At 51.4% G+C, this 24,713-nt stretch overlaps 8 protein-coding genes across 8 annotated transcripts; 4 read left to right on the top strand and 4 right to left on the bottom strand.

Moving 5' to 3' along the window:
• The first annotated feature begins 684 nt into the window (after positions 1-684).
• On the top strand, positions 685-8,908 carry EDD37DRAFT_662639 (elongation factor EF-3). The gene is made up of 2 exons (XM_062819166.1): positions 685-868; positions 918-8,908. Exons 1-2 carry the CDS (start codon positions 742-744, stop codon positions 8,816-8,818), a joined length of 8,028 nt encoding a protein of 2,675 aa, XP_062672764.1. The 5' UTR covers positions 685-741; the 3' UTR covers positions 8,819-8,908.
• A 215-nt stretch (positions 8,909-9,123) lies between these two features.
• Positions 9,124-12,281, bottom strand: EDD37DRAFT_236613 (AFG3 family protein). The gene is made up of 2 exons (XM_062810550.1): positions 9,595-12,281; positions 9,124-9,537 (listed from the first exon to the last, which is right to left on the bottom strand). The coding sequence occupies exons 1-2, from the start codon at positions 12,168-12,170 to the stop codon at positions 9,429-9,431; spliced, it is 2,685 nt and encodes an 894-aa protein (XP_062672763.1). The 5' UTR covers positions 12,171-12,281; the 3' UTR covers positions 9,124-9,428.
• A 322-nt stretch (positions 12,282-12,603) lies between these two features.
• EDD37DRAFT_662637 (uncharacterized protein) lies at positions 12,604-14,646 on the bottom strand (the record flags this gene model as incomplete). The annotated part of the gene is made up of 1 exon (XM_062819165.1): positions 12,604-14,646. One exon carries the CDS (start codon positions 14,644-14,646, stop codon positions 12,604-12,606), a length of 2,043 nt encoding a protein of 680 aa, XP_062672762.1.
• Positions 14,647-15,633: 987 nt separating this feature from the next.
• On the top strand, positions 15,634-17,226 carry EDD37DRAFT_236576 (uncharacterized protein). Its single transcript, XM_062810549.1, has 2 exons — positions 15,634-16,200; positions 16,246-17,226. The coding sequence occupies exons 1-2, from the start codon at positions 15,809-15,811 to the stop codon at positions 17,033-17,035; spliced, it is 1,182 nt and encodes a 393-aa protein (XP_062672761.1). The 5' UTR covers positions 15,634-15,808; the 3' UTR covers positions 17,036-17,226.
• On the bottom strand, positions 17,099-19,672 carry EDD37DRAFT_620794 (cell cycle protein kinase DBF2). Its single transcript, XM_062815961.1, has 3 exons — positions 18,910-19,672; positions 17,542-18,859; positions 17,099-17,490 (listed from the first exon to the last, which is right to left on the bottom strand). The coding sequence occupies exons 1-3, from the start codon at positions 19,490-19,492 to the stop codon at positions 17,418-17,420; spliced, it is 1,974 nt and encodes a 657-aa protein (XP_062672760.1). The 5' UTR covers positions 19,493-19,672; the 3' UTR covers positions 17,099-17,417.
• Positions 19,673-19,893: 221 nt separating this feature from the next.
• Positions 19,894-21,124, top strand: EDD37DRAFT_236543 (pyridoxamine 5'-phosphate oxidase-domain-containing protein). The gene has a single exon (XM_062810548.1). It carries the CDS (start codon positions 20,100-20,102, stop codon positions 20,970-20,972), a length of 873 nt encoding a protein of 290 aa, XP_062672759.1. The 5' UTR covers positions 19,894-20,099; the 3' UTR covers positions 20,973-21,124.
• EDD37DRAFT_605703 (Ctr copper transporter) lies at positions 21,114-21,684 on the bottom strand (the record flags this gene model as incomplete). Its single annotated transcript, XM_062814829.1, has 2 exons — positions 21,114-21,228; positions 21,281-21,684. 2 exons carry the CDS (start codon positions 21,682-21,684, stop codon positions 21,114-21,116), a joined length of 519 nt encoding a protein of 172 aa, XP_062672758.1.
• Positions 21,685-22,148: 464 nt separating this feature from the next.
• On the top strand, positions 22,149-24,588 carry EDD37DRAFT_620790 (metalloreductase transmembrane component). The gene has a single exon (XM_062815960.1). It carries the CDS (start codon positions 22,371-22,373, stop codon positions 24,399-24,401), a length of 2,031 nt encoding a protein of 676 aa, XP_062672757.1. The 5' UTR covers positions 22,149-22,370; the 3' UTR covers positions 24,402-24,588.
• Positions 24,589-24,713: the final 125 nt, after the last annotated feature.

The raw sequence follows: 24,713 nt of genomic DNA, 5'->3' as shown, positions 1-24,713 counted from the left end.
AGGATCTAGCGTCCCGTCTTGAAGGCATGCATGTTCCCAAGTGTCACACAAAATCTCCGTCTCGAACAGTTCTGTACTGACAGCAAAGCGGGCCTGGTCCGACTCCCCGATGACATTCGCGCTGTAATCGCAACATGGCTATCGTTGAACAGTCGCGGGAAGGATTCTCTTGAAAGTTCCTCCTGTCAGCCAGTTGAGGATCTCTGTCAGAGCCTGGGCCTTCGCACATTGATCTCGGAAGGGATCAGCCTGGGCGAACATGCATTGAGCAACCCTCATTATCATGACCACTGCTTTGCTCGGCGAACCCTCGCCATCGCTCCCCCCCTGGAATGCTTAGAATCTGTTTTGGTGCTCCGTTGGGCTCGACCATCACAGCCAGTTGTTCGCTTATGTACTGTAGAGTTGTCTGTTTCATCACTTCGGGTGACGTCCAAACCGTCGTTACTGCGATAGACCTACTCAATCACGGAGGCGTGACTCTTTAATGGTTAGACGATCATCATGGCAGCTACAACGATGATTTGTCTGTTCAATTCTCCGATTTGGTCTCCTGTGGTTTGTGGTGAGAATGTGCTCGCGAATGCCCCAGGAGACATAGGGAGTGTCAGCCTTGTGCCTTCTTGGCGGTCACCCCGCCTTCTTCTCCGACTGCAATATTTATCCAGAATTTTGGTCGCGAGACTTTGGGATGTGTCACAACCCGCAAAAGGCCCAGAACCCGAGCATACTACATGGACGATGGGAGACAGCTCGGAATCGGGGGCTCCAGATTCATGGGAAACCCAACTTGCTGCTCTGAAAAGCAGCTCAACTATTCTACGCATTGATACCCTGCGGAAACTGCTGCAGGAGATACAAGGCTCTGGTGCGGCGAGACGAATTTCGTGAACAAGCAGGAAGCTAACATTGCACAGGTGAACAGTCCAATTCACCAGATGTCTTGAAACCTTTGCCTGCGATCCTTGAGACCTACCCTCGATATGCGGATAGGAAGTCCCGCCGGGCTGTGCAGTCATGCCTCCGAGCATACTTAACAATTCCTGCCTCTACCGAAAGAACGTACCCGGCCGTCACAAAGTTTCTGCTCCAGGAAAGCCAGAAGGGTGTTATAGCCTCTACAAATGCTTTCGTGCTCCTGGAATGGTGCTGTATCGCTCAGCAAGACAGTGTGCATAATGAGAAGGTCTTCGACTCTTGCTTTGGAAAGCTATGTCTGGCTGCAGCTCGGCTTCTTGAGAAATGCGAGGATGGAACCGTGCGTGGTGGCATCCAGGATTCGGCCCTGACTATTGCGAGGAGGGGTCTGCGGGATGTATTCAAGAATGCGCAATTCGGAGCCAAAGCCCTGAATGTTGCTCTCAAGGAGGTTACAGGCTCACCCGATGCAATCGCCAGCTATGCTCCATACTTGGGCATAATAGCTGGTGTGAGTTCTCGTATACCAGAGAGAAAGGACCAGCTCGAAGCTTCGAGTAAGCAGATCTTGGATTTCTACATCAAGTGTGTGATTGGCTCCAGGACACCGGTGCCTCCTCATCAATCGCAAGGTCTCGAGGACTTTTTCCTGGACTATGTGACGGTCGAAGAGATTGGCAAAGTTGTGGTACCAGCCTTGGAGAAGGCCATCCTGCGCTCGCCTGAAGCTGTTTTGCAGGGACCTATCGAAGCTCTCGCCACCTGCTTGCCTAAGGAGCTGGACATTTCAAAGTATGTCCTTACAAGACTGGTGAAACCGCTTATAGGAGCACTCAATTCCACCAATGCTACCATCCGAGAAGGTGCCGGCAAGGCTACACTTTCCCTGATTGAGAGGGGCGGCCACCCAGACGTTCTCCAGAAGATTGCTGCCGAGTTGGCATCGGCTCTGAAGTCTTCCAAGCCCGCCAACTTCGAAATGCGTGGCATCGTCGCTGACATTTTGCGCGCCGTCAAACCGGAAAGCAAGTCCTCGATGACTATTGTCCAGGCAATACTTCCTGCTGCTTCCAAGGAGGCAAACGAAGGCACTCTGAGGAAAGAGCTCACGGCAGTTGCTCCACATCTGGAAGCTGTTCTGGCCGCCGGTTCGATTGACAAGAGTCTTTCAGATCAAATTCTGAAGGGCTGCTCGGACAAGCGTCTTACTTTCCGCAAGTCGTGGATCCTCTTCCTGGCCACTGTCCTAAAGGAGCTCAAGGATGTCCCAGCTGATGGCTCTTCGCGAGAATTTGTTCGGTCAGCACTGAAAATCTTACGCGATGCCCACGATGAGATTGCAGCTAGTCCTTTACCTGCCACGCAGAATGGCTATGTTGCAGCAGCTTTTGGCTTTCCTGCGTTGCTAGACGCGCCCATTCTTCAGGCGGACGAGTATAAGTCGAAATCAGACGGTCAGATGAAGCAACATTTACTCGTCGCCCAACCAAAATTTTCGTTCCTCCTGAACTCAAAGGTCTATACGCGGCTGTCATCTGCCGAGGACAATCGTTGGGCGCTGCTTGCGTTGGCTACAGCAGCGGCAGAGCTTGAAGGTGCCACTGAGGAAGGGAAGACAGCATGGGCCAGAGCAATCCTTCATTTGATGCTAGCTCCTGAGGTTGACTCTTCCGTCCGTAAAGAGACCGGCGTTGCACTGTCGCGTGTCTACATGGACAAGCCCGCTGCAGTGGGACAAAGCATAGTTCTCGGTATCTGGGATCTGCTTCGATCTCGTGCCTTGGAATCAGGCGGCAAAGCCGCCGAAACTTCTTCGCTCACAGATGCTCGGTTGCTCCAGGCTGTGAAGTGTATATCGCCCTCAAAAGACAAGTTGACAAGCGAAAATCAGACGATTCCGCACCAAGATCTTGAAAGACAGTCCGTGTCGACGAGTGTGCTGCTACGTCCAGAACTGATCACGAACACGGATTGGATCGCCGTGTGTCTCACCATTGGAGTCGATCCTGGCCAACTAGCAGAAAAAGAGCGAGAAGCTCTGTTGACGGAGATTCTTTCGCACTTCGATACTGACAAAATAGCACCTCTGGATGTATTCGAAATAGCCGCGTGCAATACTGCGGCAACCTTAGCATTCGTTGCCCCAGACTCTTTCACACCAGCCCTTATCGAACAGTTACGCTCGGATCTGGATATTACACAATTGGAAGGCGTTGGTCCCACGGAAGCACTTATCGCCCGATCACCAGAAGGGACGTTGGTAGTGGATGTACTCAGCCAACAGTCTAATAGTGTCCTGGAGAACAAGAACCAGAAGGACTACGATGTCCTGAAGTGGGAAGAGGAGATCCGCTCACAGTTGGAGAAAAAGAAGGGCGCTCAACAGAAGAAACTGACCCCAGAGCAACAAGCCAAAGTCAATGCACAACTTGCCCATGAGACATCATTACGGAATAGGTTGAGATCAGTCTCATCTAAACTGAGGCGAGGCGCCAAATTCATTGAAAGCCTGGCACATGGCCCACCAACAGATGCACGGCTTTGGATGCCCTCCGCCATCACTGCCCTGACGAGTACCCTCGATGCTGGAGCCTCTCTCCTGGTTGATGACGAGCTTGTTTCGGCTTACCTAGCCTGCTCTACCAAGGTCTCAGATCGTTTGGGGACCATGCGACCTTTCATTGGAGTAGCAACACTAAGATCTTTGAGAAGTGCGAATGTCCCTGAGCACCTCTGCTCAGAGCCTTTGGCGGATTTGGGTACGAGAGTGTTGTATAGATTGAGGTTTGCGGCCGAGCAGCGCCCATTCGATACAGCAAGCACTGTCTACGCACTGCCGCTCATCTTCCAGGTGTTGGAAAATGGAAAGATTGGTGAAGTCTCTTCCGACGATGCGGACGCTCAGGTTCTCCTCGCTTTGGAGTTCTTATCCTTCCAGATGGCTCTAGGTGGCGATGGGCGGCTTCCTCGGGCGGAAATCCTGCGCCAGCTTATCGGTGCTATGCAGCGGTATACTCAACACTATCGCGTCATCAAGGACTGCCTGTTGGACTTCTGTCGATCAATATCTGAGACTCTTACTTCAGAAGAGAGGGACATTCTGCTGTCCGCAGTCACAGTGCCTCAATCGACAGTTCGATCTGCTGTTCTTCAGGCGATCTCTTCTGAGCTTGACTTGTCAGAAATCAACTACTCAGTCCATCTCTGGATCGCTTGCCAGGATGAAGAAGATGAAAATGCGGAGACTGCTTTGGCAATATGGCAAGCAGAGGAGTTCACTGTGACCGATGAGGTGGTCGAACAAATTCCTACCTTTATATCTTCTACTGCTCGATCCACCAGGGTTTCTGCATCAAAAGCGCTGGCTCAGGCACTTCTGGAGATGCCTTCCAAGACCGAGTCCGTACTGGCTCGGCTTGAAGAATCGTACCGCACAGAATCAAAGCCCTTAGTCCCGAAGCGCGACAAGTTCGGAATAGTACAAAGAGGAGAATTGACCGATCAGTGGGAGAGGCGAAGCGGTATTGCCCTCGCTTTCAAAGAGCTCAGTTCGGTCCTTGACAAGACTGCGCTCGTGCCTTTCATGCAGTTCCTGGTTTCAGAGGGTGCACTTTCTGATCGAAGTGCTACGGTACGCTCAGAAATGGTAGATGCTGGTACTGCACTGGTTGCTGTTAGAGGAATGGAGTGCCTGGAACCTCTCATGGAGATCTTTGAGAAGGTCCTGCAAGGTCCCGACAAAGCCACGCAAGAGTCTGATTGGGTTAACGAAGCCGTGATCGTTCTGTATGGCTCACTAGCACGCCATCTTCCTGACGGTGACAAACGAACACAAAGTGTCATACAAAAATTGCTTGACACCCTCAGCACACCATCAGAGTCAGTTCAGTATGCTGTGGCAAACTGTTTACCTCCTCTGATTCGACCGCAAACTGTTGAAGCTGGACCCTACATATCTTCCATGCTTGACCAGTTGTTCAATTCGAAAAAGTACGCTGCACGGAGAGGAGCTGCTTATGGTCTTGCCGGCATTGTGAAAGGCAAAGGAGTTGCTTCCCTGCGACAGCATCGAGTTATGTCTGCCTTGCGGGCCGCAACAGAGAATAAAAAGAGCCCCGACCAGCGACAAGGCGCTATGATGGCATATGAACTGATGTCGCTTCTGCTCGGGAGAACATTTGAGCCTTACGTGATAGAAGTGCTCCCGCAGTTCCTGACATGCTTTGGTGATCCTGTTGCCTCTGTCCGTGAGGCCACTTTGGATACAGCAAAGACCTGTTTCGCAAGGCTGAGCTCATTTGGTGTCCACCAGGTACTACCACAGTTGCTGGAGGGCCTGGACGAGACTCAATGGAGAAGTAAGAAAGGTGCATGCGATCTGCTAGGTGCAATGGCCTACCTTGATCCCCAACAATTGGCCACAAGCTTGCCGGATATCATTCCACCATTGACGGCAGTGCTGACCGACACTCACAAAGAGGTTCGAGCTGCTGCCAATAGCAGTCTGAAGAGATTCGGAGAAGTCATCACTAACCCCGAGGTTAAGAGCCTTGTTGATCTTCTGCTGAGAGCCCTCAGTGACCCAACGAAATACACCGAGGAAGCTCTTGATGGTCTGATAAAGGTCTCGTTTATTCATTACCTTGATGCACCGTCGCTGGCTCTTGTTGTAAGGATATTGGAACGAGGCCTCAACGATCGATCGGCTACGAAACGCAAAGCTGCCCAGATCATTGGCAGCTTGGCACATCTGACCGAGAAGCGTGACATAGTGACACATTTGCCGATACTGGTCACTGGATTGCGCCTTGCTGCAATCGATCCCGTTCCAGCCACTCGGGCAACTGGTGCAAAGGCGCTGGGCAGTCTAGTCGAGAAACTGGGAGAAGATGCCTTCCCTGACCTCATACCCAGTCTTATGTCTTCGCTACGTACAGACACCGGTGCCAGCGATCGTCTTGGTTCCGCTCAAGCTCTCAGCGAAGTCCTTGCAGGTCTTGGAACTGAACGTCTGGAAGAGACTTTGCCAACAATCTTGCAGAACGTTGCAAGTACCAGGGCCACAGTTCGAGAAGGGTTTATGACGCTCTTCATCTTCTTACCAGCCTGCTTTGGCAACAGCTTTGCCAACTACCTAGCACAAATCATACCGTCAATCCTTGCCGGGCTTGCCGACGAAGTGGAAGCTATTCGGGAGACGGCGCTCAGAGCTGGCAGGCTGCTCGTAAAGAACTTCGCAAGCAAATCTATCGACCTTCTCCTGCCAGAACTGCAACGCGGTTTGGCTGATGACAGCTATCGTATTCGTCTCAGCTCCGTTGAGCTGGTTGGTGATCTCCTTTTCAATCTCACCGGCATCAGCGGCACAACAGATGCAGAAGAAGAGGCTGAACAGGCTACACAAGCCGGACAGTCTTTGCTCGAAGTGCTGGGTGAAGAACGGCGCAACAGAGTTCTCGCATCGCTTTACATCTGCCGTTGCGATACGTCTGGCCAAGTCCGCGCTGCAGCTATCGCTGTCTGGAAGGCACTGGTTGCTACACCGAGAACTTTGCGGGAGTTGGTACCCACTCTCACACAAATGATCATCGCTCGCCTCGCCTCCGCCAATATGGAGCACAAAGTCATCGCTGCGAACGCTCTGGGCGAAGTCATTCGAAAGGCCGGCGAAGGTGTATTTGCTGCACTACTTCCATCACTCGAAGAGGGTCTTCAAACCTCAACGGACTCAGACAAGAGACAGGGTATTTGCATTGCGCTGCGTGAAATTGTGAATGCTGCTCAACCAGAAGCTCTGGAAGAGCACGAAAAGAAATTGATTGCAATTGTCCGGCTGGCCCTGACAGATTCCGATCCAGAAGTACGCGAGGCTGCGGCGGAGTCCTTCGATTCTCTGCAGCAGACCTTCGGCAAACGAGCCGTCGATCAGGTGTTGCCACATTTGCTCAACCTACTACGGAGCGACACCGAAGCTGAGCATGCTCTATCAGCCTTGTTGACCCTGCTCACAGAAGCCACACGAGCCAATGTGATCTTACCAAACCTCATTCCTACACTCTTGACAAACCCGATCACGGCATTCAACGCCCGTGCTCTTGCTTCTCTAGCAAAGGTGGGCAGCTCTAGCATGACTCGCAGGTTGCCTTCGATCCTGAACAATTTGGCGGATAACATTGTCAACTGCAAGGATGAAGATCTTTTAGAGGAACTTAACGAAGCGTTTGACGCGGTCTTGTCGTCCGTCGATGAGTTCGATGGACTCAATACTGCTATGAGCGTCATGTTGGCGATGATCAAGCACGATGATCATCGCAGACGAGCTGTAGCAGCGAAACATTTGGCCTCATTCTTCACCAAAGCAGAAGTCGACTACTCCAGATACAACCAAGATCTTATTCGCGTCCTGATCATTTCTTTTGGTGACAGGGACAAAGAAGTGGTGCAAGCAGCTTGGTCTGCTCTGACTCAATTACAGGCACACCTTCGCAAGGAGGAGATGGAGACCTTGGTTGGGTCTACACGGCAGGTGCTGCAACAGGCCGGCACTGCTGGATCTATCTTACCTGGCTTCGCGCTGCCAAAGGGCATCCTGCCTGTGCTGCAGATCTTCCTGCAAGGCTTGATGAATGGTACTACAGACCAAAGAGTCCAGTCTGCCATGGGTATCTCAGACATCATCGACCGCTCTGGTCCAGATGCCTTGAAGCCTTTTGTCACCCAAATTACCGGTCCGCTCATTCGTGTAGTAGGTGAGAGGTCAATGGATGTCAAATGTGCCATTCTGTCCACTCTCAACCAACTACTCGAGAAGATCCCTACTTTTCTGCGTCCGTTCCTGCCACAATTGCAGAGAACATTCACAAAGTCTATTGCCGATCCGACAAGCGATCTTCTGAGAATGCGCGCAACAAAGGCTTTGAGCACACTTATTACTTTAACGCCCAGAGTTGACCCGCTGATTGCAGAACTCGTCACCGGTGCAAAGACACCCGATGTGGGCGTCCGCAACGCCATGCTCAAGGCGCTACAAGAGGTCGTCAGCAAAGTTGGCGCCAACATGAGTGACGCTTCACGAGAGTCCATTCTCGGTTTGATGGACGGGCAACTCGACGGCCAGGACGATAATGCAATGGTCACCAACGCACGTCTTCTCGGTGCCATGATCAAAGTCCTGCCAGCAGAGAAACCAGCGACATTAATCAAAGGCCGGGTTCTCGTCCAACCATTGACAAATGCATCGATCCTTGCTCTCAACGCCGTCCTGCTAGAGAGCGCACAAACCTTGATCTCTGGCTATGCAGAAGAGACCAGAGCCGTGCTCGTCGCCGGCCTAACAGGCAAGAGCACCTTCGTCCAGCAAAATGCCGTTCTTGCCGAGGGCAAATACTTACTGTCGGAATCGACCGTCTCTGACGAACAAGCGTGCCAACCCCTGATCGAAGCTCTTGCATCCGTCATCGCTCCTGGCGGCGACATCGATTCGCGCAGACTTGCACTCGTCGTTGTGCGCACTGTGTCACGACACCACAGCGAGGAAATGCACGCTTTCTTGTCAGTGCTTATCCCGCCGGTCTTTGCGTCCGTTCGCGATCCCGTCATCCCGGTCAAATTGGCTGCCGAAGCCGCGTTCCTTGCGCTGTTCGGTGTCGTCGATGAGGAGTCTGCGGTGTTTGACAAGTACATGGCTGGACCTGGCAAGTCGTTGTCTCCTGGCCAGGCCAGGCCGATGGGCGACTACTTCAAGCGTGTGGCGTTGAGGCTGGGCGCGCAGGCAAGAGAACGGCGCGAAGCCGAGGGTGGAGCTGGTGGGTTGGGACTCAGCTCAGACGAGCAGGAGGATGAACGGGAGGTGTGGAGTGTGGGGAGAGTTGATCTTGGAGAGGTTGGTGGCGAGGAGTGAACGAAAACGACACTGAGTACGAGGACTCGCATTGATATTACAAGCATAGCATAAAGCACGATCGAGCATGAAAAAAGCATTACACTGAATTTTGTATGGTTTGGAAAGTAGCGATTCTTTTGGTATCTGCACAGAAACGTATTGCCTCAACGCATAATGGCCGTCTGGGACGACCTGAATGGCTTGAACGTCAAGCATATAGTAGGGCCAAGCCATCAGACAGGTGTAATATGTACAAAGAAGGAACTCCCCTTCCTCGACTGTCCATATACTGTTGTCCATCGCAGGTCTCCGAGTTGAGAATGCCCAAAATAGTCTGTCTGCCCTGATCAGGTTGGATTCTCAATTAATATCCGGAAGACGAAGTAGTTAAGCTCGTGCTCTTAAAGACACGGATATGACCATATGGATCGGACGAGCTGGAGCTTCGAGGTTTGGGAGTGAGATTGAAAAAGAAGTATTCAATACAGTATTACTGCATTTTGCCTCCCAAAACCGACACCACGCTATGCAGCAAAGATGAGCTCGGATCCACGCAAAGGCGCAACGACGGTGACAAATATGTATGCCACTGAATCGAAGCGAGAAAGCTCGAGACAAGTGAGACAATTTAAAACATCTGCGATCCGGTGCGATCGATACGCTTGAAGGCCGGTGCGGGAGAACCAGGCAGTGGCTCATTATCAGGTGGGCCTTGTTGCTCGGTCGGTGGTGGAGGTCTGAGGACAGTCAGCATCAAGATCCGCAAAACAAGGGCTTGGAATAGGGAGACTTACGGTGCACTCTTTCCCTCGGTGTTGTCAAAGTACTTGTGGAAATCGCCCTGGTCCTCAAACGGTCTCTTGCCCAGAATGCGAACCAGGTCATCACGCACGAGCACCTCCTTTTTGAGCAACTCCTCGGCCACGACCTGTAGTTGGTCTTTCTTCTCCAGCAACAGGTCTTTGCACTGTTGATACGCCTCGTCGACGATCCGGCGTACTTCCTGATCGATATTGCGCGCGGTCTCCTCGGAGAAAGGCTTGTGCAGTCTTTGCTCGTCGTCCTTGTAATTGAGGTAACCGATCTTGGACGACATGCCCCATTCTGTCACCATTGCCGTGGCCATACGGGTAACCTTGTTGAAGTCGTCGGATGCTCCGCTCGTCACAGTGTCGAACCAAATCTCCTCGCTGACACGGCCACCTAGCGTCATCGCCATGCGGTCCATCAGCTGTTTGACGTTCATCAAGTACACATCACCGCCACCAGCAGGGAGGTATTGTGCGTATCCCAACGCACCCTGTCCTCTTGGAATGATCGACACTTTGAGAAGAGGATCGGCATACTTGAAGAACCAGCCACAGATGGCGTGGCCAGCTTCGTGATATGCGACAGTCTTCTTCTCTTCGGGAGTGAGGACAAGTGATTTTTTCTCCATGCCGCCAATGACACGTTCGATAGCTTGTTCGAAGTGGATCATCTCAACCGAGGCTGCATTCGCACGAGCCGCAATCAGCGCAGCTTCATTGACACAGTTGGCAATATCGGCACCGGAAAACCCTGGTGTCAGAGCGGATAGACGGCCGGTCAAATACTTGAGATCGACCTTGGTGACAATCTTGTTGAGATGGACCTTGAAGATCTGCTTGCGGCCGTCCATCGTAGGTCGGTCAATGGCGATATGTCGATCAAAACGTCCCGGACGCATCAAAGCCTTGTCGAGAACGTCAGGTCTATTCGTACCAGCGAGAACGACGACCTGTTCTGAAGTGTTGAAACCATCCATCTCCGTCAATATCTGATTTAGTGTTGACTCTCGCTCGTCGTTGCCACCCCCAAAATTCTGCTTCGCTCTCGATTTGCCGATGGCATCAATTTCATCAATGAAAATGATACAAGGCGTGCTTTTCCTGGCATTGGCGAACAGGTCTCGTACACGGGAAGGACCAACACCGACGAACATCTCAACGAATTCTGAACCAGACACCGAGAAGAATGGGACGCCAGATTCGCCTGCGGTCGCCTTGGCCAGAAGTGTCTTACCAGTACCGGGAGGCCCCGACAAAATAGCACCACGTGGGATCTTAGCTCCGAGCTTTTGGTATTTTGATGGATCTTTCAGGAAAGATACGAACTCCATGATTTCGAGCTTGGCTTCGTCCATGCCGGCAACGTCGGCAAACTTGGTCTTAACGTCGGTCTCCTGATTGAATCGCTTGGCTCTTGATTTGCCAATACCGAAGATACCGCTTTGACCGCCTGCTCCCGATGCTGCTCTCCGCGATAGCCAGAATAGTGCTCCGATGAAGAGAATGGTGGGACCGAAAGAGAAGAGGGCGGCACTTAGCGGCACTTCGTCAGAATAAGCGACGGGTATCCTCTCGCTACTTGGAATTCCCAGCTCCTCATGTGCCTCATCCAGCTTCCTCTCGAATGCTTCGACAGATCCGATGTTGAAGTAATAGAAAAAATTCGACTTGGTAGCGGGGGAGTCCGGGTATAGGTTTGCTACCGCTGATCGGTGAAGTTCCACCCTGACACGATTTCGATTGATGACAGTAAGCTTGTCTACAAGGCCTTTGTCCAGGAATGTCGTCCGGAACTCTTGCCATGTGATGTCTCTGCTAGATTCGCTAGGGCTGAGACCTCGGAACAGGTAGTACGTGACAATACCTGCAAGTATAGTCGAACCGAGATCGATCCTGAAATCGTATATCCGTGGTCCTCCCTTTTGTTGACCATCCTTTTGTTTGCGTTTCTGCTTCTGCTCTTGATCTTTATTCGACTGCTCAAACAGAGGCGTCTCTTCCGTGGACTCGTTTTGGGCGCCTTTCCCATATTTCTCTCGAACCTCTTCCGGGCTCATGCGAGACAGCTTGGTGAAAATGCTGACCAAACGGACGGTGGTGGCGAGGGAGATGTGGTGCTTGGGGTCTCTCCTTCGTGCTTCCAGTACCTCCCGAAGCTCATTGGGGATACCTCCCTTCTTCATAAGCTCAACAGCCTCGTCAATGACAGCGACTTGAGATTTGGGCAGACCCAACTTCATCATTTGAGCAAGTTCTTGAATCTGTTTGACTTCCTCTTCCGTCAGCGGCGTGAATTGTGGTTGATCCGCATCTTTGGCATTCGAATCCTGGCTTGCAGAAGCTTTGTCCTCGTCCTTTTTCCCTTTCTTTTCCGGATCTTCCTGTGGAGGCTTTGGATCTCCAGAGTTGACGGTGGCATACGGCCGTGATGTCGGCGGTCGTAGACTGCTGGAGTATCTTAACCTCGAAAATTGAGTTGTGCGGCGTTGCGCACATAAAGTGCACTCGAAAGCAGCCTTTGAAGACCGCAGCAATTGCGGCTTCAGTAATCTAGTCGCCATGACTGGCGAGACTGCTGAAAGAGGCGACACCGCAAAGGAGAATTGTGAGGGGAAAGATCAAGAACGGTGAACGAGGCGAAAGCAGACGACGGTGGCCACGAGAAGTAGTCGACGCGGGCGGCTTTTGCCTGCGCCGAAGAATATTGGCGATGTCATGACTACCGGCTTCACCTTGGTCTAAATACTTTGCCGCACATATTTCACGGTACGTTGCAGCATTCAACAAAACACGCAATTTCAGAAGGACATCGATTGCCACAACGTTACCGAATACTGATTGAATTGGCACTTCGTTCCTCCCAGCCAGAGCCGCTATTGCCGTAATTGAGCATGTTTACATCACTTTGACCATAATCGACGGATGTCATCCTCAACCTCTTTGTGAAGATGACTCCCATGTCATCACTTTGCTGAATACAACTCCGTCACTCACTCAGATTGGTCCCATCCGTCTTCTACCAAAGATATCACGTCGTGTGAAATCCTCCTCTGGTCTGGGCTTGGTAAGCTCTTTTGTTGGTGGCCGAAATCGTGGGTCTCGTGCAATGCGACTCGGAGCATTGTAGAATGTGCCTGTCTCTTCTTCAAAGAAGCTTGTACTGCCCGAATTGCTCGTCATCAGTCGAGACCTCTCAATCGCGTATTCTGGAGCAGGTTTGTATTTCCAGACAGAGTTGGCACCATTGGTCTCCGCCGTATCCGAATCAACATTTTCAATCAGGTTTGCCCATATGTATCCAATTGCACAAATTGCACCACTCTCGAGTTCGGCACTGGCAGCTTGATCGTTTACGGCTCCATCTCCACTTGATAGAGTCGACTGTCGGTCTCTGAGGTGCTCTCTCGCAATCTGTTCAACAAGCACCCGAGTCGCTTTGTTACCTCCAACGTCTTCATCGGTCCGCATGCGGATTTTGTCCTGCCTAGTACTCGGCGTGCACATGGACATATCGGCAGGCGACTCAGCCCAGTATGGATCTCCGCAAAGTCGCATGGCTTTGTTCATCGTGCTCCGTTCTGTCTTGGTGACAGGTTTGAGTTCGAACCATTCCTCTCTGCCGACGCCGAATTCATTTCGTAGCTTTTCGTTTCCGTGGCTATGTCCTTGAACGATCTCCAGATATTCAAGACTTCTAGATTGCAGAGCATGCAGCTCCAGACCAGGTGGAGGCTTCAAGGTTGGTACTGGACGACTTGCGCCTTGATGCTCGCTCACCTCATCGCCGAACTCATGCTCTGATCTTGCTGTGCTGGATTTTGTCGATTCCGGTGTTGAGACGGCGCTGGGCTTGTCGTGATACAGTTCCGGATTATGCAAAACTGTCTTTCCTGTCTTTGCCAACGCTTGTTGAGCTGCCACGAAACCTTGCATCTTACTATTGCGGTCATAAGGCTCATCGGCAGATGTCGTCTTCAGTTGGCTCAGTGGAGTCCAGACATGTACGCCCACACTTTTGTCCTTATTCTCTTCCTGAAACATACCCCCAGTATCCGAATAGGAGACGCGCCGAGGAACTCTGGCTGGATTCCGGAACACTATTGGTCGATCTTGGTGTGCAGGCATGATATCATCCGAATTATAGTGTTGAGTGGCTGGGCGCCGGAGGTTGTTCTGTGCAGAAGTGTCCATATATTGAAAAGGGTTCCAGATTTGAGGGACATTTGTGTACGGGGTGTATGGGATCTGATCATGCATCATCGAGTCAGCTTCCAAACTCGTCCTTTCGGATGAGTGATGTTGTTGATGAGCAGCCCCTGCAGCTTGGTTGGCATATTCCTTCGACAGCGAGGCAAATTTGTTTTCTTGCTTTGTGGGACTGATATCCTCAGGGACCATCACGTTGACGGTGTGATCAGTGGTGTTGAACGCAGGCATCGGCATCGGGACATGACCTAACAAACGGAAGCCTTGTAAGTATACAGGCCATGGCAGATCGGGATATGGGAACCCACTTGGCCCAGACATGTTACCGGGAGAACCTTGCACACTGATAGCAGCTTCTCGGAGGGACTGTTTGATGATGGAGTGCTGCTGAAGTCGCTGCGGCGTAGGGTTGATGATAAAAGATGGTCTGGCCGTGTTTCCCACCATGGCTCTGGGTGCAGTCGGGATGGGAAAGTTGGGCATGTCGGCTCGAACAACCTGGGGATGTCGAGGGCCAATGGGGGTTTCGTTCTTCGACACGGATGAACTCTTGGGGTGGACTGTGCCTGTCTGGCGTGTAGGGGTCGAAATGGTGTAGGAGGTTTCCTCAGAAGCATCAGACTCTTGTTCAGGTGTGTCTTCCAACACTAGAGGGACCCAAGCTTTATTGCCCTTGTTGCGGTTCTGTTGGGGGTTTTTGGTAAAGGCGCTCAAGGAGATGGGAGCAGCTTTGGGAGGCAAGTTATGTTCTTCAGCCTCATGGGAGGCTTGCCTGGCGGTGGCCGCTTTGAAGGCATTATACTCAGCGGCTCGAGCTCGAGCTCCCAGCATGGTTTTGGGTTGTGTAGACAAAAGTGAAAACTTCTTCCGCGTCAGTGTCTCACCGTCCATCAAGACAACTTGCATTCTCACCTTGAAGAAGGAATGTTTCTAGATTTTCAACAATTCCTCCACGTATTAGACAGGTCACTCTTTCTCTGTAGCCCACCGGGTCCAGGTTGACTCAAATGTTAGAAATGTCTCGGGTCGGTGTCCTAGTGCAGTCAGTAGGTCCAAGTGAGTAGGGCTTGCTCTCGATATGCAAAAGGACGTACGAGCTGGTTTTCGGGGAGACAGCAGACGGATGAAGTCAGGTGAGACTGGATGAAAGTCCACACTCGTCCCGAGACGGCGTGGTGGAAGTGCAAGGGCAGGTAGGAAGTGGATTGGGACCACGACTAGCAAGTAAGTGAATGAGGGCAAGATGGTGAGGCAGAACCGAACCTGTAATGGACCACGGCAACTGGGGCAAACACAAGCTCTTGAGAAGTCAGAACAACGAAACTTGATGGTTTTCAGGATGGGGAATGAGTGGCAGTGGGCAGTGTTCTTTTTCTCGTTGTCATAAAGGAAGGTACGCATGGGAGGGCAACTGCCACAATGTACAATAACAACAACGACCTCCTGCCACTTAGCGAATCTGCCTTCTTTGATACCATCATCATTGCACCCTCTTCCATGGTCCCTTTTGACAGATATTCATCTTGCACCCGCGTGGTTATGACCAGATGGAAGCTCGCCATCTGGCCCGCGGTGGTCTTTATTCCCCTTTGCACCATCACCTCGCAAACCAACCATTCTGAAATGAAGAAGCCACTGCCTCACAACCTCTTTCGCATGCATGTCCATTGATCCTGTACAATGCAAGGTGGATGTTAAAGAGGACTGAAGTTGGAAGGGCACGAAAGAAAAAGACGTCAGAATCAAATTCGCCGATTGCGTCAAACATAAACATTCAAGCCGACGCCACCGACACTAAGTTACTTCTTCCTAGAGCAGAAGTACAAGTATTTTCTCCAACCAGGCCACAACCTCGAACATATCAATCGGAAGCACAGAACATAAAGCAGCCAAATACCTTCAGGATTGAATATTGAACACATTCTTCGAGAATGAGTGAGGAATTGCTGCCCTTGCCGCCTGGCGCGTGAGCGATATTTCAGAGATTGATATCATGAAAGTCGGCGACCCCGTCTACCGAGGAGCTGAAGTCCCCTTGCCAATTGAGGTCCTCGAGTGCATTATCTCCCATATAGGAACGGTTGAGGATAACAAAACGCAAGCAACGCTATGGGCTTGCTGCCTCATATCAAGGTCCTGGTACGCCGCCACCATCAGCCATCTTTATCAGCAACCACTTCTCAACAACCGGAACTTCGACAAGTTCACTCGCACAATATGCCCTCCGGTGAGTTCTCACAAGCCCAGGGTCGGCTTGGAAGGGTTCATCAAACGTCTTGACATGGGCGGACTCGCATACGAAAGCTCGAAAAGTCTCACTGCACGCCTCTTGCGACGGACGCGCAACTCGCTAGAAAGTTTCGCTTCGCCCGCGGTCACTTTCTCGTAAGTGGGCAATGCTTCTGGCTTTGACAAATCTAACCCTCACAGAATTGCGTCTTTGGCACCCTTAGGGAAATGCACCAATCTTCAATTTCTAGACCTATCAGCAGACGGGTACGACATGCATATACGTCAACTCCTCGACTCAATAAGCCATCTCGACCACCTGACAACTCTCAAACTTCCTCGTAATGCTCTGCGTTTAGCCTTGACCTTGCAAAAGTCACATTGGCCCAGAAACCTCCGCACTCTAGAGCTTAGCGACTGGCTATACGAAGAACTCACGTCCTGGGCAGCGTTCTTCGAAAGCTGGCCGGACAATTTAACCACCCTCAAGATCCAAGAGTGCGTGGGCTACGGCTCACTTAACGCACTGGACCCTTCCACCGTGACCGCCGACACCATCCGCGTCCTGGACATTGGTATCTCCTGGCACGAAGACAGGTTCCCACTGCGCCGGGTTCTGCACACCTTTCCCCATGCAGAAGTCCTCAGACTACCAGCCTATGTGGCCGAAGACCTCGCGAGAATGAATCAAACAGACGAAATGCTGATCAATCTCACATCTGGCGACACTCTGGTGGACGTTGACTACGACAGCCTGCTGGAAGTGTTGATCTTGACATACCCGCAATCACCAGGACGCAAGTTACCGCAATTTTCAACGACACTGCTGGAAAGATGGGTCAAGAAGTACCCTCGACTGCGCCGACTCGAGGTCCCCGAGAAGTATACCGGCTTGAGCCATGCTCGGGCATATTACGAAAGATTAGGTGCGACGCTTGAAGAGCGTGCAGCCCCTGACAAACGAGCTTCATCAGGGATATTTCTCTACTGACGCGGGTTTCACCTTGTGTTCCTGAAAGAGAAAAAACATGACCCCTATAGAAAGATTATGACGAATTGTACGATCATATATCTCATGAAAATGACGATTTCATTCAAGCATTGAATACCCATGTGTGCTTCTTACGCACGTTACGTTACTCATAGACACAGACTCCCAGCACACCCTCATCATGGGTACACTCACTCCCCGGTATTACATGCCGCCGCGACAAACCAACGCCAATCATTTCCAGCCCCAGTCTTCCTGCCTCCATACCCCAAACCGTGTTGTTGTGGTTGTTCATTCATACAGTTCCTGAAAAGTCATACTAAGAAACGAAAAAGAGTCTCCGAACTTTGTGCCATCCCATGTCAGCACTTCCCACAGATCACTAAAAGATGGTTCCGAATGTGCCATCGGTTTCGATCTTCTTGCGGGGAGATTCTGAATCTGGCTTTCGGTGTCTGGATCTCGTTAGCCTGGTCTTGCCCGTCTGAAGGAAGCGAAATACATACCTGAACGTAAAGCCCACGAACAAACTCTTGCCCATCCTCTCATCACGTTCGGCCATTTCCTCCAGTGCTTTCTGCTTGTCATGGACCTCCTTGTATTTGGCCATGTCAGCCTCGTTGCTGAAATCGTCAAAGTACCCGGCGTCAGTCTCAGAGTCAAGCTCTGGAACGAACGGCGCCTTCTGCTCTCTCAGTCCTTCGAAGTCGACCTCGGCAAAGTACTCGTGCTTGTGAATCTCTGTGATATTCTTGAACCGATTCTCCTTACCCGCAACTAGACGTGTGATCAAGTCCCAAGTACGTTTGCTAAGGAAATAGTTTGGATCGTCGTAGATGGGCTTTCGCAGAACGCGCTGCCATCTCTTCAGGTTCTGCCAGGTCTCATCCACTGTTGCACCAGCGAATGGAGGGTATCCGGCAAGCGCCTCAAACAACATGCATCCTAAAGACCAGTAATCGACCGTGAAGTCGTACTGCTCGCCTTTCAGCACCTCAGGGGCCATATAGTCCGGAGAGCCAACAATCGACTTGGCGTAGTTGATATCCTTCTTGCGTAGAGACCGGTAGCCCTCACGACGTTGGTCGGCCGATCGATCTTCGACAGGTGTCATTCCGAATGGCACTGAGGTATTTTCGACTTCTCCCAGCTTGATTCTCATGCTTTCAATCTTGATCGGGCTGAGCATACCAGCAGCGAGACCGAAGTCAGTGAGCTTGACGTGGCCAGTAGCATCGATCAAGAAATTCTCCGGCTTCAAATCTCGGTGGATGTAACCCAGTGTGTGCAAGGCATCGACGCAAGAGAACATTTCGGCAATGTAGAACCGGGCATGTCGGTTGTGAAGAACACCGGTATTGTTCAGCAAGGTTCTGAAATCACCACCGGGAACGTACTCCATGGCGAGGTAAATCTGCTCATCGTCTTGGAAGGAATAGAGCAATTTGACAAGCCATTCCGATTTGGCGGCAGTCAGGATATCTCGCTCGGTCAAGATGTGCCGTACCTCATCCAACTTGAACAATAACTTCTTTCTCATAACCTTGAGCGCACAGACTTCTCGTGTATCTTTCTTCTGAGCGAGGTAGACTTGACCGTAGCCACCCTGACCAACCTGTGTGAGGATTTGGAAGTCACCATGTCGAAGCCGAGTTCGACGTTTGCGCAGGTTGGCACGCTCGCGACCAAGGTATTTGTGTTGAGCCGAGTGGTATTCTTCCTTTGGTGTCTCAGGGGGTTCTGGATACGAAGCTTTGAAGGCAGCCTCTCTTGCTTGTCGGTTGTGTACGTAAGAGAGGAGGTCGAAGTAGTAGTCGAGAAAGTCTGAATGAATTAGATTGATTTAGCAACGGGGTCAAGCGGAGTGTACTCACACAATTGAGTGACGTTCGCAAGTCGCTTGTATTTCGGAAGCTGCAACTTTTGCATTTCCTCCGTGGTCAAGCCCTTGGTGATGGTTTTCCTGGACTCTGTAGGCTGGTATTGTACCTGTCTTGACAAGGCCGCATGATTCTGCTCTTTCCCATTTTTTAGCGGACTTCCAGGAGCATTTTCTTTGTTTGACTGGCGGGTTGGGCTCTCCGATCGGTTGTAGTGATGGTTGTTCCCGTCGGAGAAGGGATCCTTGCTGACATTGTCGCTCCCAACCGAAAGACCTTGTTTGGTGGGCGACGTGGGCTGGCTTTTGGTAGGGGACATCGGGGCCAACTTCATGGCATTGTCAAAGACGTTTGGAAGATCATTGGCCCCTGGAGGCAATTGCTTCTTGCTGGGACTGCCCGAAGGTGTCTGAACAGGACTGGTAAAGCCATGATTTCCACCAGGAGTGGTAGGAGTTTGAGGACGATCGTACAGCTCATTACCCGAGCGAGTGTGCAGGAGTGGAGGAGGCATTGGCATGACCATGTTGAGGCTTTGTTGTGATTTGGGGGAGAGAGGATTGCTGGCGACGGCCATGTTGTTGTTGGAGAGAGATGTTATGTGATCAAGGGGAGCCCCTTCCTCAGTGAAGATGCAGTTTTCAATCCGTGTCAATAATTCTGCTAGTACTTCTCAGACACAACACAGTATTCACTGAAGGACGCTGATCACGACGACCAAAGTTCGATGCGCAGACAAGAAAGAATAAAGAATTACGCTATCTTAGAGGAGAGAACATTTGGCATTAGAGAATGCTATGCTGTACTTTTACTGTATTGGTGGTGGATCAACACACCAACGCGGAATAGCTTGAAGTGTTTCGAAGGGCAACCGCTGCCAGGAACACGGCCAGGCCACTGATCTCAGATCTCAGTTTAAGGGCGGCTCCCCCTAGAGCGGGGCAAGGCTTTAACTAGCTAAGGCCTCACACCACATCTCTCGACGTCATCTCAGGGCTTTATGATTTCAATTGAGTGATCAGCGCGTCATGGACAAAAATTATGGTGAAAGGCATGGAAATCTAGGTAAGAGTCGTTGGCAGCATTCCCTCTACTAAAGGCTTCATTCGTATTCACAGCCTCGTTCGTATCCATTCAATCTGGCTGCCAAAACAGCGCAACGCCTTGCCCGCATCGTGTCCACCATGTCTCATCCTACCGCGACGACAACTGCGCCATGGAAACAAAAATTCCAGCAGCACCTTGAAAAGGCCGGCGGGCCACAAGGATCAGGCGCAGAGTTCTATTTAGCGACTGTCAATGCGGGAGGCTTGCCTAAAGTCCGAACGTGTATCTTCCGCGGCTTCTGGGCCACATTGCCTGAGAACGAACACAACAAACTCTCCAAGAACCCTGAGATTTACGAGTCCGATTGTCCTACATTTACCACTGATTGTCGAATGAGCAAGACCTATGATATCTTCGCGACTGGAAAGGGCAAAGGAAGTCTGGAACAGTCTCGATCGGGGACTGGCGGGGGCGGTCCGATTGAAGCAGTCTACTGGATCAAGGATACAAACACTCAATGGCGCATTAGCGGCAAATGCTGGATCATTGCAGCTGACGACATTGAGGGCGGAGAAGAAGCCCAAAACTCTGGGACCGTGACTGTCAAGGCAGAGGTCGGAAGGTATATGCGGACAAAGGGAGATCACGCCGAGAAGGACAAAGAATGGTCGTGGAAACTGGAGACGGAAAACTACTTTGAGAACTTGTCGCCCGGGATGCGAGGGACCTTCAAGAACCCGCCTCCTGGTCAACCTGTAGACGAAGGTAAAGATGAAAAAGCAGGAGAAGGTCTCGGACAGAAAGCAGGACATTTGTCCGAAGAGACGTTGGCCAGGAAGAATTTTCGAGTCTGTGTGATAACGCCCGAGCAGGTCGAAGCTGTCGACCTAACCGATCCTGCGAAGGCGACGCGGCAGATCTGGACTTTAGCTGAAGAAGCGGGAGGCCCAGGTGGTAGGAAGCCAGCCGAACCTGTAGGTGAGTGGAATCACATCGAGACGTGGCCATAGAGCACAGGTGTAGGAATAAACAGTCAATCGATCAGAGAACAAGATCCGTAACCATATCATAATTCGTTATCGAGGCGAAGACAGCAAACGCTTGCAAAATTTACAGCAAGGGACTTTTCACCCCGGGTATCTCGATACAGCTCAATGCAAGTGTTCGTCGATCTGAGCATATCTGCCGACAGCCAACTCGCCGGCAAAGACACCGGCCAAAACGGACAGGAAGTATCCAACATTCATCGTCATGACAGCCAACATGCTAGCACATAAGGTCAGTAGATGAGGTGAGGTGTCTGGAAGTTCAAACTTACAGTAGATACGAAATGCCAGCAATGATTGTGGTGAGACAAGCCCGAGGAACATCGACCGACAATCGAAAGGGAACGACGCTCCCGGACTTTGCAGCCACGACCTTGACATTCTCCTCGACGCCGTTCGCCGTGATCAAAGAGCCGGTCTTCGCGTCGGGATCTTGATCGATTCTCCCTGCTTCGGTCGCCCTGCCTCGAACCACAACATAGCGACGCGCCTGGGCGGCAATCAGCCACCGCTGCTCGCACACGGCTTTGGCTGCAAAGAGGAGCCGTAATAGCATGGCGAGGATGATGAGAAATATACATGTGCCTGCGTATGCACCGCTGGAGTTCGGGGTCCATGAGTCGGAGTATAGGGGTGTGTTGTGGGCGGTGGTAAAGATCATGGTCATGGATGACATTGTCGAGTCCGAGGACGACATGTCCATTCGTTCGTGTAGTGACATAATGAGGTGTGTTTATGTTCGTGTTTTTGGCTGTAGTATAGAGCGCGTTTGTATGTTGTTTCCCCTCCGCGCGTGGTTGAGAACGAGAGTCAAGGTTGGTAGCTTTCAGTGAGCGGTGACAATGTCTAGTGATGCTGAGATGCCGTGATAAAGAGGTCGAGTCTCGATGCATCTTTGAGCACCTTTGAGCATGTTGAGCAAGTTCTTGGCGAGCAAGTTTATCCTTTTTGATGGATCTCGGGAATTTTAGGTGCAGGGTTTCGACTCCTCTTTGTTCCTGTTGTGGTTAAATCCCGTTGAGGCCCCTGCATGTAATTCGGGGCTTGTCAGATGCCAGAATAACGATTGGACGCCGACTGTTTAATTCCCCAGTATCCTCTCCTGCGGCTCCCTCACCGCAAGCTGCCCGCGTCTCATGAGCACGTTTTGCGCGTCACCTATAATTATTTCTTGAGCAGGTATTATATCTCCTGGTCCCATAGCCATGGAAGAGACAACCAGTTGAGGCCGACTCTTTACAAATCGGTCACTTCCTCTCCCTCGACATATGTGCATGCGTGAACACGAAATTCCTGTGTGGAATTTTTATATATTATCTTGTGCGCTCTGATTAGGTCAATCCGCCACTCGCACCAGCAACGATGGCTTTCTACCGCCGCGACGACGACATGGACGGTCCAGATATGGGCGCCATGAATGCTATGGGTGTGCCTGGTTACTTCTACCTACAGAAGATCTTCTGGGTGGTCATTGGCTCAGTCATCGCCTTCTGCACACTATTAAACGTTCTCGACCATATCCTGCTTTGGCAACGACAGCGGAGTCTCAACGCGAGACCAAAGTCTTTTCTATGGACGTCCTACGCCACAGTGACCGCCATTGCGCGTGAGATTAACGCGGCTTCTCTGCCGACATATCAGCTTGGATGGCTCAAAATCCGCTCTCCGCCGCTGGGTCGGACGATCGTGGTACTATCATACCTTATTACGGTCTTGGTGTTTTGCTTTTACGGGTACGATACCATGGACGCATCGACCTGGGAAAATATCGCCTACCGATGCGGATGCATGGCCCAGACCCAGCTTCCTCTGATATTCCTGCTGGCCGGGAAACAGAATGTCATCGGTTTCCTGTCCGGCATTGGGTATGCGCGCCTGAACTGGCTGCATCGCTGGGTGGCGCGCATTCTATGGCTGACTGTCACTTTCCACATGGGATTCTGGTTCCGAAGCTGGGCTCAGATTGACGGCATCCTCTTCCAGTTGAGAACGGACGACATGACCCAAACAGGATTTGCCGGCTGGTGCATTCTGACTGCTGTCCTGCTCACTTCGGTCCTACCATTACGGCGACTGAACTACGAGGTCTTCCTCATCTTGCACCTGATCCTCTTCTCTGGATTTATTGGTTGTGTCATGATTCATGTCGACTACGGTCCAGGCTATGTCTGGGCTTGCGTCGGAATCTTCTTCTTCGACCGAGTGTTGCGATTTATTGTCGGACTCGTCGCCAATCTTTCTATTTTCCACCGACGCGTACCTGGAAGGAACTGGCTTTGGGCAAACAAAGCCAACCTCACACCTCTTCCAGGCAATGTGACTCGAATCACCATTGACAAGCCTGTTCTAAAATGGAAGCCTGGCCAGCATGTCTTCCTCTCGTGCCACGCTGTGGTCCCTCTTCAAAGTCACCCGTTCAGCATTGCATCATTGCCTTCTGACGACCAATTGGAATTTTTGGTTCAAGCCAAGAATGGAGGCACGAGCCGTTTCCATCGGTTCGCTTCCAAGAACCTAGGTCTCCCGATCCAAAAGAATCCTGGTACCGGCTCACAGAAGCTGGTTGGACTAGAAGGTCCGTACGGCAGAATTCGACCTCTGCGGCAATTTGACAGCATTTGTTTCCTGGCTGGCAGTACAGGTGCCACTTTCACAGTACCTCTGATGCGGGACATCGTTCAAAGGTGGAAAAGCGGATCACCCATCGTCACAAAGCGCATACGGTTCGTATGGGTTGTAAAAGCTCGGGATCGGGTCACTTGGTTCCAGAAACATTTGCAGACCGCCCTGGCAGACGTTGAAGCAATTCGACGTAACGATGGGCTTTTCGATGTCGACCTCGACCTCAGCATTTATGTTACCTGCGACGAAGAGTTGGAGGCCTCGAAGGCCAACGCTGTCTGCGAGCCACCAGCTCATGGTGACGCCGAAATAAGCACGGTACAAAATCCGGAGGTCGAAGACGAAAAGAAGAAGTTCGATGACAGGATAGAGGTTCAGTCAGTCGGATCAAATGAGAATGAAACCCGCGGGTGCGGACCAGATGGGACTTGTTGCTGTAAGAGCACTGTCGACGAAGAGGAAGAAGGAACGACATGCTGCTGCTGCGTACCCGGATCAAGTACTCCCTCATCTTCATCGGTCAGCGACAAGGACAAGCCAGCCGTACCTCTGCCACAGCTCAAGATGGTGGCGGGCCGACCGAATGCTCGCAATATCATCCGCAAAGTGCTGGAGGAGGCAGATGGCGAGAGTGCAGTGGTAGTTTGTGGTCCTCCAGGTCTTCGAGATGATGTGCGACGAAGCGTGGCTGCACTGAGTGATGAACGAGCTGTCCATAAGGGAAGTGGTGCTCAAGGAGTCTACCTGCATGTCGAGGGTTTTGGCTACTAAGAAAGTGCTTTTGAAATTAGCATGGCGAAAGGAGTTGATTGCAAATAACGATACCCATGCCCGCCCTTACGAATACTGGCTGCATGAAGCGGCGATATTGCCATAGCCACATATTATGAATATTCTTCATCAAGACAAAATCATGTTCAATGTGTACATAGACAGTATCTCAATTTCTCAGCTATCACACCATGTTGAGTATTCTGAAGACGACGGATTTACAAGCACTCGTCAGAGAGTTTGATCCACCAATCGGTCGATCATTTGTGCTCGTGTTTCGGCCGCAACTCAATCCAGATCTTCGTCTTTTTT

This window comes from Exophiala viscosa (genome assembly GCF_022695815.1).
Source record: "Exophiala viscosa unplaced genomic scaffold EDD37scaffold_2, whole genome shotgun sequence".
In the NCBI taxonomy this organism is placed as follows: domain Eukaryota; kingdom Fungi; phylum Ascomycota; class Eurotiomycetes; order Chaetothyriales; family Herpotrichiellaceae; genus Exophiala; species Exophiala viscosa.
This window is presented reverse-complemented; position numbering and strand designations above follow the sequence as displayed.